Source organism: Nipponia nippon, unplaced genomic scaffold (assembly GCF_047370975.1).
Source record: "Nipponia nippon isolate SJK-2023a ecotype South Korea unplaced genomic scaffold, ASM4737097v1 scaffold_4, whole genome shotgun sequence".
Taxonomy (NCBI): domain Eukaryota; kingdom Metazoa; phylum Chordata; class Aves; order Pelecaniformes; family Threskiornithidae; genus Nipponia; species Nipponia nippon.
Window position 1 is genome coordinate 88763022 of NW_028262358.1, and position 14233 is coordinate 88777254.

The 14233-nt window shown below is 35.2% G+C and overlaps 1 protein-coding gene across 9 annotated transcripts in view; it reads left to right on the forward strand.

The window, feature by feature from the left end:
- The window catches only part of IBTK (inhibitor of Bruton tyrosine kinase), a 66949-nt gene that overhangs the window by 22646 nt on the left and 30070 nt on the right, over nt 1-14233 (forward strand). For 8 of the 9 annotated variants that reach the window (XR_015708358.1, XR_015708359.1, XR_015708360.1 and 5 more), the window contains exons 10-20: nt 962-1139; nt 2661-2838; nt 3684-4280; nt 5636-5722; nt 6665-6747; nt 6846-6883; nt 8617-8713; nt 9107-9208; nt 10170-10287; nt 11868-11928; nt 12669-12796. Coding sequence is in view for 5 of the 9 variants with exons in the window: in XM_087775470.1 (XP_087631596.1) it covers nt 962-1139; nt 2661-2838; nt 3684-4280; nt 5636-5722; nt 6665-6747; nt 6846-6883; nt 8617-8713; nt 9107-9208; nt 10170-10287; nt 11868-11928; nt 12669-12796 (1667 nt within the window). In the remaining 4 variants the exon portion in view is untranslated. The remainder of the gene's footprint in view (nt 1-961; nt 1140-2660; nt 2839-3683; nt 4281-5635; nt 5723-6664; nt 6748-6845; nt 6884-8616; nt 8714-9106; nt 9209-10169; nt 10288-11867; nt 11929-12668; nt 12797-14233) is intronic. The other variant, XM_087775473.1, reaches the window with a different exon arrangement.

Here is a 14233-nt window from a genome sequence, read left to right on the forward strand (position 1 = left end):
AGGGCGATTGAGCACTGGCATAGGCTGCCCATGGAGATTGTGGAGTCTCTACCCTTGGAGATATTCAAAAGCTGTCTGGACATGGTCCTGGGCAACTGGCTCTGTGTGGCCCTGCTTACGCAGGGGCATTGGACTAGATAACCTCCAGAGGTCCCTTTCAACCTGAACCATTCTGTGATTCTGTAGGACTCGAGAGAGGGGAAAGGAAATAGGTTACTCAAACTCTTTTGTCCCCTCCTTATATAGGTGTTAACAGGCTGCGTAAGTCCTTCAGTGGGAGAAAACGAAAGCCCAACTTTAGCACCACTAATGCCACATCTGGGCTCTACCTTGCATGGGATTGTTGCTTCATGCTCACTTCTTTCAAACATCTACAGTATACCTTGTTGGGGTCCTGCTATGCATGTAGTTCTTCACATTTCTGTTGAATGTTTTGAAGTTTGTGTTTGGTCATGATCTCTATTCTAAAACCTTGGCTAGTTTAGACAAAGTGGAGATTTTTGTCAAATGATTAGCAGGAAGTGGTTTAAATTTTTGATGTGCTAGCTTTGAATTTTATCTGATTTATAAGCAAACCAGTTGGACAAATCTGTAAATTAAGAACTATATTAAATGTGTTTCTTGACTTGATGACACCTTTTGTTGTCCTTGTTGAAATGTCAGTAAAAACTGTCCTCTAGATGACTGCTGTGAAGATGTTTGAATATTCAGAGAAGCTTTACAGATGCTCTTCATGGGCAAATGGATCTTGGTATCATAATAGATTTTCTGTGTTTTACTTGTGGGTTCTTTGTAAAAGATGCTCATAACACTTTATGATATAGTTTTGAAGAATGTCTTTCTCCTTTTATATGAAACTTTGAGATGGCATGTTCTTGTGTTTCAAAAACTAGCATGTGATATGTAACTGCTTTTATATGATAGAAGGATTTCCCCTTTCTCTGAAAAAATTATATTATAGGTGTTTTGCTGGAAGTCATCTAACAACTCCATGAAGCAGTGTCGTTGGGTGTATGGCCGGCAAGTCTTCATGTCCGACGTTGCTTTAAATAGGAACGAAATAATGTTTGTCACACAGGATGGTGAAGCTTTTACAGGGAAGTGGCTGGAAGAAGGGAAAAAAACCTCAGAAAAGAAAGGTTAGCTGTGATTTCTTAATTGTTTTCAAGTACTTCAAATCAATATAAAATTTTAATCGAGTCTTTACAGTCTCTAACAGTATTATGTGCTGAGTTTATTCTTTTCTCTGTGGCTGACCGTTGGTAGCATTGACCACTACTGTTCTCTTTCCTTAATACCAACATTTACTTACTTTGCATCCTTCAGTTAACCTTCAGGTGGAGATTTCCAGGAAGAAGAGTACTTCTGAAGAGTAATAGTAGCACAAGGGTCCAGTGTAATGATCTTGTCACATATTACATGGCCAGTCCTAAGAGACTGGCATTGAACAAAAGGAGGAGCATGTACTTGCTTGCACTAAGTCTGTGAAACCTTATAATGTTTCCCAGACCCTTATCTGGGCATAATGCAGGGTTCGGAGCAATTTCTGCCTTATTAACTTGGCTCATATGGCTGAGAGTGGGTCCTGATGGATTGTTTTTCTGTGAGGAAGATACCTGTCTACTATACCACAAGATTTTAATTGAAACTGTCAGCTCTGTTCAAGTAGGGGTCTTAAAACTCTATGGATAGAAATTGATTTACTTCCAACCTGGGATGTATTTCAACTTTATAGCTTTATGTTGCAGTTCTACTTGCTTTGATATTGAGATTCCATCTTTAGTTTTGTCAGTCCATTTTTGTATTCTTTCACAGCAAAAATCTCTCCTCTGTTGCTCAATGCAGAGTTGCAGACTAGTTTTACCGTGTTACTACTTTCTTTTATTCTACACATCACATAGTAGTTCCCTCATTACAGAGGCACCAAACGCTTTTCCTTTTTGCTCTGTTTGTCCTGGTGCTGGTATGTGTCTGTAGGGACTCTCTTCCTTCTGCTTATTGCTGTTCTTTTTGTAGTTTTAGTATCTTCAAGGAAACATCAGAATCCAGACCTGTTGACTAGTTGAATGTCTAGTTGATGTTCATCATCGATTTGTAATGAATGGGAGCTGCTGTTTTTTTGAGAAGTTTTAATGAATGTGGTGAATGGTGTGCATGTATTCAGTTATCCAGCTCTTGAAAAATAATCCAGTGTTCAGAGACTATCACATTTTTTCAACAGTATTTTGTTAGTTTGGGTATAATTTAAACATATAAGATGAAGTCTGAAGACAGTTGTATTATATCTGCTGTAGTTGATATGGCAGGAAAAAAAAACAATCTTGCACTGCTGTACACGGATGAACAACTTGTTCTGTTCCGCAAGAGGTTGCATTGAATGTTAGATGGAGTGTTTTTCCCTTATATGAGGAAGTGGAAAAACACTTCCACAAGAAGTTCTGGATAAAAACTCTTGTATATGTAATGTAAAGTCTTATTCTTAAAACGTCTTTCTGCATTTCAGTTAAACGAGCTGAAATCTTCAGCATAATTTAACCTTATTCAGTGACTCCATCAATGGACTTACAGAAGTCATAAATCTTGTCTTTTTGTTTTATCAGTTGCATTTTAATTAGCTGGACCTTTCTGTGGGTGTTTTTAAATTTTTTTTTTTTTTTTAGCAGAACTTGTATCGAGCCTTCAGAGTTCTTCATGTGATGCTTCTTTTGAACATGATACAAACAGTGTGTATGAAAGAATTCGACTTCAGAAGCTTACTTTTGTCCACCGAGCTGTTAGTATTGCCACCGATCCTAATGGTTGCAATTTTGCTGTTTTACAGTCAGATCCTAAAACAAGGTATATTTGAAATATCAATAACTGTAATTTTTCTCTTTTTTGTGTGTGATTGCAATTAAATCATTCTGCTTTTCAAAACCATGTTTTGGCTCATACAGAAGTCACGGTAAATGTGATTATCCATACTGCTAGAGAACAGCACTTGTTAGTAAACAACTGTGTTGAAGTTACCCAAAGACCTCAGCTTATATATTTGCATAATTAGTATAGATAGTGTTGATGTTTTAGCTAAAGTGTTTAAGGCAAGCATTTGTGATGTATTTCTTGACACACTCTGAGCTCTAAATGCTGTAGAAATTAATCCCTTCAGTAATCACCAATAATCAGCTTTTAAATAAAAGTGGAAAGTGGATCTTTGTTTGTTTGGAACAAATGTTTAAAGCAAAATGAATAAGTAGAATACTGAACCATGTTCTTTGCACTCTCATAATAGTTTGCAATATATCTGATAAATAAGTAAATATTAGCTTTTTTTTTTTCTTATTGCTTTGGATTGTAATATGAAATTCAGTAAACATTTCTGTGTTTTCTTGTTGGAAGAATGAGATGAAGATAAGATAGTTCTGATAATACATATTTACTGTCTACATTATAAAGACAAAATACTATTTTTGATATTCTGAAGCTAGACAGATTTTACATATGTGGTTTAATTGCCTAAATACCATATTATTAGTTCTTTTTATAAAGAATAGGACAAGAAATGTTGAGTAGTCAAGCAATGTAAGGAAAAAAACCAAACAAAACAGATGGAAACAACCTCACCCTTTTCATTAAACATACTATGTAAAATTTTATGGAGCTTGTAAGTAGTGAGTTTTTTGATGGATTTCATTTTGTTCTAGTCTCTATGAAATTCCAAGTGTGTCATTATCAAGTTTTGGAGAGGATTTTGGCAAACTGTTAGAGGAAACAGATGAAATGGACAGCATCCATGATGTGACTTTTCAGATTGGCACAAGAACTTATCCCGTGCACAAATACATCTTGGCTGTGCGCTCTGACTTCTTCAAGAAGCTGTTTGTTTCCAGTGACAACCAGCTAGACACTCCAGACGTCTACCGTAAAGATGAAGATTCTGTTGGATGTGATCTTTATGTAATAGAGAAAGTTCATCCAGATCTGTTTGCATACATTCTGCAGTTCATATACACTGATACTTGTGATCTTTTGACTCATGGTTATAAACCAAAAATCCTGCATAAAGGAAAATCGGAAGAATATCAAGATACTTTAATTTCTAACCTGAGCAAAATGAGTTTTGATGAAAATGTTAATGGAAAGTCTGCATTTGAGATTTATAGAAATAATCAAGTGCAAGTTATAAATGAAAAACAGAAGAGCAAATCTAAAAAAGGCAAAGTTGTTGGTGACGAAGCTAACCTCATAAAAATGTTGCAAAGTGCTGCAAAGAAGTTTGGACTCAGCAATTTAAGTGGAAGGTAGGTGAAAGGAAATGCATTTATATTCTGGCAAGCTCTTCACGGAGTGTTTTTATGTAAGCTCATATAACTTTAGTTGTTATTGAAGTAGAAGGCTAGTTGAAGTTGGTAAGTTTGCCTTTTTTTGCTTGTTTTATTTTTTGTAAGTATAAAACTTTACAGCACACACTGTGGCATCTCTAAAGCAACATCAGTTTGTTCTGATGCTCTTTGCGAAGAGAAAGCATGTATGACATTTTCAAACAATGTCAGAAGCAGACTTTTGTAGCATGATTATGTACTTATAGAAGCCTATTGAAAAATGATGCTTTATGATGTAAATGTGCTGTTGGCCCTTACTGTGTCCTAGAACCTCTTGGACATCTGTATTTAAAACATCTGTCCTGTGTATCTTCTAAGGCATGAGCTCTCTGAGACTTGACGTCTGATGCAAATCATCTGACTTTCCAGAATGACTGTCATAAAACATGTTTTGTTAGAGACAGCTGGTCTAATTGAGTTTTGGATTGATGAATTTCTATGCTGTGATCTGTAGCCTACCAGTTTTTCCATGGACAGTGAACATATTTAGACTAAAACAACACAAAGCAAAGTTAAATTCTTGTTTAACTGATGCATTTTTAATGTTATGTGGTGAAACTAATGGAATTGAGACCAAATGTCTCTGTAGAAATGTATTACTCATTTTTTTGGTTTTGTTTTTTGTTTTTGTGTTTTTTTTTTTTTTTCCTGCATTTGCCTTTTTCTTTCAAAGGAGGGAATGAGCTTTTTCAGGGCAGTTTTCTTCACTTTATTTTTCGCAAATATTAAAATTAATCAGCAAAGATGTGAAACTGCTGCTAAAACAGAGTTCCCAAGTAAAATTTCCATGTTCAAGCACTTTCCCTTTTGAAAGTGTATTGCTTTGTAATCCACCAGCAGCACTCCCGTGTCTTTACCATCCCATTCACAAGCCTCCTTGATGAATTAGGGTGCTAAAGAAAAGCCTGTGCTGAAACATGCATCTCTTCCAAACCACTGTCTTTGCTCAGATAACTGACTGGTAGCAGTATGTATAACTCCTAGGTTTTTGACCCTGTGGTGTTGGACTTTGGCCTTAACTATAGCAGTATAGCTTTCATCTAAGGTAATAAGATAGCTAAGATGTGGAAAGAATGTCAGTTACATTTTACATCTGCAGTGGAGACTTTCAGGTGAAAACTGGCCCTTTCTAGTTTTCTGTAATGAATTATTTTGGTCCTTTTTCATATTCACAATATGAGCCCACTGAAGTGCTGTTACTTTGTGAAACTGTTCTTAATGATTTGAACTGTATACTGATTGTATTAATTATTACTAATGTCAATGATTTGCAGGTTGGATGGAGTCAGGTTAGAAAATGGAAAAATTAATGTGGTCAACAAGAAGAATGGGAACAAACCAAAGTTAAATCAGAAGAAATGGTAAACTTCTTAAATCAAGCTTCTCCTACCCCGCCATCTTCCTATTATGTCATCTCTTTATCTAAGTGTAGGCTAAGGTTGATCAGCTGTATTTTAACTTCTAGTGTACACTTGTCTCTTTCACAGTAACTCATGTTTGGAAGTTCTCTGTAGATGCTTGTAGACTAATCTATGAATTAGTAATCTATAGATTATGTATGGTATATTTTTGCTTCTTTTTGCTGTACATTAATGTGTTCTGTGGATTAACTCTGTCCTAGAATACTAATGCCAAGAAAAATGTTGTGGGTAATCCAGTCAAAAGCAGTTTGACTTTTGCAAATATGCTTGCTGTGACAATAAGACTACATAGATTGGAAATAAACAAATGCATAATATTTTTTCTAATTAAGAAAATCTCTGGCATATCTTTCAATAGAACAATTCCTTATGCTTTTATCAAAGTGATGTTTGTTTTTTAATTCCATTGATGTGATTGGGTTATTTTTATCCAAAGGCTTGAATATCTACTTAGGTAGTAAAAGCTGCATTGCATAAAAGTAGCTTTTTCACAGAATTTGGATTACTTCACTCTTAAAATGCATTGTCAAAACTTATAGTAGCTACTAATGTAAAAGAAATAACTAATTTAACATAGACCATTTAAGATTGACTAGAATTAGCCATAATTAATTTATTTGGTCACAGCAGTTTTGAAACAGTAATTGACTGTGTTTTGAAGGAATACTTCAGATGCAGTTTTGAGAGCTTTGGACAAAAAAATTCTCTCTTGAAACTATTGTGCCTGTACTCTTAAGTTCATTTTATATGATATTAAAGTTCAGGTGTGTTTTATTTTAAAGGATAAATCCTAACTTGCTAAAGTAAGCATTTATTTGTAGAGTTTGCAACTTGTAGCTTTTCTGAATAGTCACAGTTCTGATCCTATTAAATATCTTCTAGTTCGTACCTCTGCGATGTGACCCTGAAATCTTTAGATGGAAAGGAATTCCCGTGTCATAAGTGTGTACTTTGTGCAAGACTTGGTATGTGTGTGTATTTATATATATATATAATATAAGTCATATTGTCTTTTTTAACTGACATTTTATTGCATCTTGAACTGAAATGCCTTTCTTTACAGATTATTTTCACAGCATGTTAAGCAGCTCATGGATTGAGGTAAGCTTCCCAATAAACATGTGTGGGGGTATGCATCAAATAAGTGACAGTTTTTCCTAGAATAACATATCCTAAATACTGGGGAAGAGAGAAGGCTGGATTCTTGGATCCTGTTTGCAAAGGAAAAAAAAAAAAAACCAAACAACACATTTTTGGTTATTCTATGTTTGTACTATTCAGATTGTGTATTAAATGAGAGTAATAAATGTAATAATGTATATCAAAGGAAATTAAAGTATTACTTTTGTTTCAGAGGGGTTTTTTTAGCTAGTTCATGTATTTGTAAAAGCTGCTGGACTTTTCTTATGGGATACTGCTTTGGATGAATTTTCATTTTCTTTCCGTAAAAGATCTTTAAATAGTATGTGATATGGAATAGCTTTTCATATGCACTGGGTGAAAAATACAGCAGAATTGAGAGTCAGTGTGTAGAATCTCTAGTTGACTTTTAGTGAAATAGGGGATATCAAGGGCTATTCCACTTAGTCACCAGCTGCTGCTTCAAAAGGTGTAGATCTTTTATTTGTCTTGGTTCCTATTTGCTAGCTGTGTGTCAATGCCCTGGTTGTTCCTGGACATCATATTTTCACTAAATGCCTCTGTTTAAGTGTCTGAATACTATTGATAATGCCTATTGAAAGAGAGGAGAGGTGTAAATGGAGAAGCATTTTTCAGAGACTGAAAGCTGAAGCAGCATGCAAGAGTTTTCTCAGCTTCCATAGCTTTTTGGCAATACGTAAATCTAGGAACCTGGCAAAGTACTGGCAGTACTTTACCTGTCCTCTAAGCTAGTGTACTGCCTTTTCCTCAGTCATCCCTGAGGAAACATATCTGAAACACTGTGAGACAAGTGATGCTTTTTTTTTTTTTTGTGTTGAATGTCCGTTTGTATTGTTGATTTCTATATCAGTTGTATGTAGTTTGTAAGTTATCTATTATTTTGTAAGTAAATCTAAATCATATGAAATTCATAAGTAAATATTTTGTGAATCAAGTGCTCTAGATGTTGTATAAAAATCTTAATGTCTGTAAGAGATTTTAAATTTCAGATGGGAAATATGTCAGTACCAGTAGCATGTTCTAAAGCAAAAGAAATCTTTTAGTATAAAGCTTTGCTTCAGTACCACCTGAAATAAACCAAAGTTGTTGAGCAGTGGTGTTGCGTAAACTGGAATGGTGATGGTTACATGGTTTAATGGCTAAGGTTTGCTCATAAAAGCTTTGCCTTAATGGTTAAGATGGTTCTTCAAATGGAGGGTTTGCTGAGGACCTTGTTTTCCGAGGGATTAATAGTAATGGCTACTTTCATTTTATTCTTGCATGGGGATTTGTGATTTCACTAGGTCTTTTACCTTGAAAGGAAAGCGGTCCAGTACTTGCATAGGGGATTCCTGTAGATCTACTTCTAGACAATTGTGGGTAAAGTAGTAATAATTAAGCAGGATTGTTAGAGAAGATGCTCCAATGGATGAAACACTGAACTGTTTCATGGATATTTTATTCAGAAGTTTGGGCAGATTTTGATTGCCCTGCTGCAGTCAATTCTTAATTGAAGAACTTTAACAGATTTTGTGCAAATGCTTAAATAATTGTTTAACTTTAAAAATGTGACTCTCAGTCTAAGTAATTTGCTAAATATAATTGCTGTCTTAATTTTATATTTTATTCCAAGTAGTCAGCTTCTTTTACACCTTTTTTTTTTTTTTTTTTTTTTAAATCCTTTTGCCTTTTAGGCTTCCTGTTGTTCAGCTCTGGAAATGCCAATCCATTCTGACATACTACAGATAATTGTAGATTACCTGTATACAGATGAAGCTCTTGCGATAAAAGGTGCCATTAATATATTTTCAACTCAACTGTAGCTCCTGCAATATTTATATTTTTAGACTAGAAATTCAATACTTAATATGCTTGTGTTGAAGTTTTAAGTAGAAAATCCAAATTTTTGTGACTCTTGCTTTAGATTTTGAAGTGGTAGCTGTACCCCAGGCCTTCTTGTACCTTTCCTTTAGTTTGTCAAACTGCAGTTTTCCTTTTACCTCCTTCTCTTGCTTCAAAAAAATGACTGACTGTGCTTTTCTAAGCTATTCCTGGTGCTGTGAAAATCCCATCAAAATTCGCAAAGCCGTTATATTTGTCCTTTGGTAAAATCTCATTGAAGCTGTATGTGTAATAGTTGCTTTTGACTTGCCCACAGTGTTTATGTGATGCTTTGTTTTCCAGATTCTCAAAATGTGGAATTCATATGTAATGTTCTTGTAGTAGCAGACCAACTTCTTATATCCAGACTCAAAGAAATCTGTGAAGTAGCCATTGCAGAAAAACGTGAGTTCTTCCACTTGTATTATAAAGGGTTAGAGAATAAAAAATGCTTTTTTTTTTTAGATGTTAATGTTCTTGCCTATTTCAGCACTGAATTGTTTGCTTATATTCCTTTGCTCTGATTACCTTTTACTGTTCATTGCATAGCTGTTAACAGTTGCTTCTTTAGTCTAGGTGGTGTTCTAGGTTAGCATAATCTTCCATTCCTTATGCATCATTGTCTTCATCTCACGCTCTTTAATAAAAGAAAAAAAAAAGTAAAAAGGCAAAAAGCAAAAAAAAAACCCCAAACCACTACAACAAATAAACCAAATTTTTATAAAACCTTTATTTCATTGAATTCAAACTTCTTGTCTTGGAAACATGATAAAATGAATTCTATGTTTCTATTTCTGTCCTTGAATTCAGTTCTACTAGTTCTTCTATTGTTTGTTTGACACAGTGCTGTTTCTATATGGCTATGAAGATCTGTCTCTTCTAGAAAATACTAAGTGTAGTTGCTTAGCTTCATACAAGAAGTCAACATAAAAGTTTTGCTTGGCATTTCTTAGTGACTTCCATCTCTTGCCGCCCCCCCACTCCTTCACCCCCCTTTATTTTCTTTCTTCCTGCTAAAGGAACATTTGCAGCTTTAAGAACTGTTTGTGCTATTTATGAAACTTTCTGGGTTTAGCTTTCTTTTTACCCTTTGTATTGGACTGCTGTGTTTCAATATATTGAAACTGATACGTTTGTAGGTATGGCCTTTCTATTTCTGTGAAGGAGCCATTGCATTCAAGCTGCTACAAAGTTACGTGGAGCTTGCTGTAGTTTATGGCCATTTGAGCATTAGCATTTTTTTCTAGGAAAGGAAAAGTATATTATATGTTTCAATAACTAGATCACGCTGTGCAATAAGTCTTAAACTGCTCCATGATATTGCAGCACATTATCCAGTTTGGTTTGTTGTGTTTCTTTTTTGCAGTTACTTTAAAGAATGCTGCCGAGCTGTTGGAGTTCTCAGCAATGTATAATGCTGAACAGTTAAAACTGTCCTGCTTGCAGTTCATAGGACTCAATATGGCAGCTTTGCTTGAAGCAAGGTAAGGAGGAATGCAAATGTGTTCGGGTACTAGCTGTTAAATTCAAACATCCTAAAAAGGCAAAAGAAAGAACTAATAGGAGCAGTTAAATGTTAAAATGCAACTGAATGCTGCTAGTTTAAAGGGAGGCTCATTTTTGCCAAACAGGGAGAGAGAAACTAGTTAAATGTCTGTACATACTGTACCAGTTCTATAGTATAAATCCTTATGTTACCACCTGGCGTGAAGAGCTTGAATTAAGGTGAAAAACCTTTCTTGAGTTCAGTGGGCTTTGACGTTAAGCCTAATCTTGTTTGGGTTTTTTAAATTGTTTTTGAAGATGCATAAAACTGCAGTGGTTTTTTTGTAGGTTTTTTTGGTTTTTGTTTTTGTTTTTTTTTTAACGTGGTAGTTATGCAACCATTGGGCCTGCTGTCTGGTGGTCTCTTTGCTTTAACTGCAGTGAGGGCTGAACAAATTAATTAATTACCCTTGCTTTCCACAACGATTCAGCTAGGGTTCTAAGAAGTAGAAGGTGTGCTCTGGCCTTCCTTCTCTTGATGCTTTTGGACAGGGCTTCAAGTTGCTTCCAGAGTACATACCATCTTCTCAGAGCAAGCCTTATCAGCAGTGATTGAACTTCTTTTCTAGCAAAGACTTGAAAAAAAACTGAAACCCCAAAAAACCCGACCAAACAAAAAAACCCCATCTCTATTATTGGTCAACTCTGTCCACTCCTAGCCTTTTTGTCATGCTTCCCTTTACCTATAGAAGTTCTTAAGAGATCTGAACCAGTTCAGAGTGCCAGCATTTCGTTGCTATGTCACACAACTGCTCTGCTTGTATCACAGATACAGGAATTCATTCATATTTGCAATTTTCCTCTTCATATCTTTATAAAACATAAACATTTTAACCTTTGATTTTGGAGAGAAGAGTAAAAATCTGATGTCGTAAGTATTATGCTGAATTCAGATTTGTTTCATCTTAAGCCTGAAAAGGACATGCAGCTTTCTTACTACAATTAAGACTGTATCTGGATTTTAGTGAAAATCTGAAAATGTCATTACTGGGTAGCAAGACTTTTAATCTGAGACACCTGAGACAGAATTTAGTTGTGACAGCTTTGTGCAAGGACAGCTGCTCACACGGGCAAAACATTTTCATTGAGTAAAGTTTGTTGCTGTAGTATTATTTTTTGGCATAAATGTCAAGGTATGTTGTGGCTGAGTTATATAGAAGAATTTGCATAGACTTGGAGTATTAGGTACATGTCAGGAAGACTTGAAAGTATGCAGAAATAGGTAAAGTAATGACCAGTTCGTGGTAACTTAACTATATAGGTCTATATTGGCTGTGGCCTTAAGTAAAGTGTAGGCTATCTGGAAAGGTTGTGGGCTTAATCCTGCCTTACACAAGGGCATTGACTAGTTTATATTTTGTGTTCATTTTCTTCCGTCTCTGTGACCACCATGAATAGGTAATAATGCCTGTAGGTGAGATTGATCCAAAATGTTCATTTGAATTTTTCATTAATGTGATGATTTTTTTTTTTTTTTTTTTTTAAATCTGGTAAGATAAATTTGTATTTATTTTTTTAGGACTCTGGATGTCTTAAGTGATGAAGTTGTAAAGGATCTTTCTGTTTATTACAGGAAAATGGTAAGTTGTACAACTTGAGTGTAAGCTGATTAGGTTTAAAATGAGAACAGATGAGTAATAAATACATACCTGCAGGGTCTGTAGATGACAGGCTGAATGTGGAACATCTGACTCAAAAGCTAAGGTTAGCTGCTGCTGTTATCACTCCCATGGAGCTCATATTTCATTATTCGCTAGCCACTGCTGCAATAGTATTGTGTCCTTTAAATTAATCATACACATTAAACTTATTAATGTTCTGTAATTAACAATTGTTGCATGAAAAAAAACCATAGGCAAAACCTATGGAAAAGAGCATCTGTTACTTAGAAGAAAGGAGAAGAAAGCAAATTAGACTTCTCCAGTGTAAAGTTCAGGGTGATCGTATAGATCTTAAAAGCAGTAAGAAAAATAATGTGAAAGTTGAACTTTAATGCAAAGGGAAAAACCAAGGCACATTATAATCCAGCATTCTTTAACTGTACAGTAGTAAAAGACAAATGTTTGCAAAACCTTGAAGCATTTTTTTGTCAGGAGTTATAGGCAGCTGAAACATGGATTCTGAGTCTGTCACTTAAAATAATTCTCCTTCTGTTTTGCTTAAGGATGTAACTTAAGTTCGTAAGCTGGTTAAATAATTAATTACTTGATCTGTAGAAATGTTTTAAATGAGAATTGGTTTTGGTCCTTTTACAAGAGATCATATATTTGCTAGCATACAACTTAAGAGAAACTTAGTGTAACGGCTTTTACAACTACAGATTCCAGCTATGGTCAGGAGAGTAATTACTCCATATCCAGATGGTCCTGACATAAGTTCTTTTGAGCCTGAAGATGGGGAGAACTTTGTCTTTTTAAGGGAAGAAATGAATACAGAACAAAATTCTCAGTAAGTATCTGTTTTTCATCAACATTTTTAACTAGGTGAGCTGTATATGGTATTTATCCCCCTTTGGATGGTGCCTGACTCCCTTTGGGTTCAGAATTGAAATGTTAAGAAATAGGAGAAATGGAGATTTCAAAGACTATTCTGAGTTCCCTTAAGTATTTTAAAATGTTACAGAACTGCAGTGGAGCACTTTTTTCAATTTATAAGTAGCATGTGAGTAAAGGTAGCAAAACAAGCATTCACAGTAATGTTTGGGAGTTGTGTGTGTGATCAGAGTATCTGTGTATGTGTGAGACCAACTGTGGAGTTCACTGAACTTCACTGAATTAGGAGAAATCAAAAGAGAAAAAACAGACTTTAATGTACTTTAGATCTGTCTGGAAAATTGTGATAATCTACATTTCTTAATATTAATGGAATTGTCATGCGAAATATGAAGCTTTGTAGCATGAGTTTTTAATCTGTCAATTTAAAGTGGCTACTGTCTGGCTGCAGAATAACAAAACAAGCAACCTGTGTTTGAGAGGTGTTAGAAAATGTGATCCAAACAACTGTAGATGAGGTAGTTTGGCCTTGGTGGTTTTGTGGACTTCTGGTATTCTGTGTTTGAACATTTGTTCTGAAGACAAAAGGGTGAGAGCAATAGAATCTGTAAAGTCTTGTCAGACTAACTTAATGGGCTGCTTTTCTCTAACGAGCAAATAATAAAATTACAACTACTTTTTTTGGTACAGTTTTTAAACTGGAGAAATTGACTATGACATCACAACTATGTAAAGTTGATTTCATAGGATGACTTGGTAACATGCTTCCAAATAGTGAAATATGATGCCACTGTGCAGATGAGACCTCACCTGCGGTGTTGTGTACTGTTCAGACTACTTGTGTCAAGAAAAGTTACGCTAAATGAACTAGTACAGATAAGAACTAGTAGATCAAGGGAACCGAGAGGCTATTTTGTATTAGACTTCAAGCCTTTCAGTGTTTTTAAAAGCTAGACAATAGCCTTTAGGGAGCAGGGCAGTCCAAGGATTAAAAAAAAACCCCAAGCATTGTAAGGTTACAGTATTGATACAGGAATGAATAAATACCTATGTACTTATTCTACAAAAAGCTTCTCAAAGCAGCTTTTTGAAATAGGGTTACTATACCTGTGATTCATATAATTCTGAATTTCTAGTAGTTTTATTAAAATGAAAGATGCCTTTTATTTGATTCCACTCTTCCTAATATCATATATAGGAACACATGACATTTTGGTAACATGACCATGTACCTGCTTTATTGTAGAAAGTGGTGGGTTGACCCTGGCTGGATGCCATGTGCCCACCAAAGCTGCTCTATCGCTCCCCCTCCTCAGCTGGACAGGGGAGAGAAAATATAATGAAAGGCTCATGTGTCGAGATAAGGACAGGGAGAGATCACTCACCAATTACC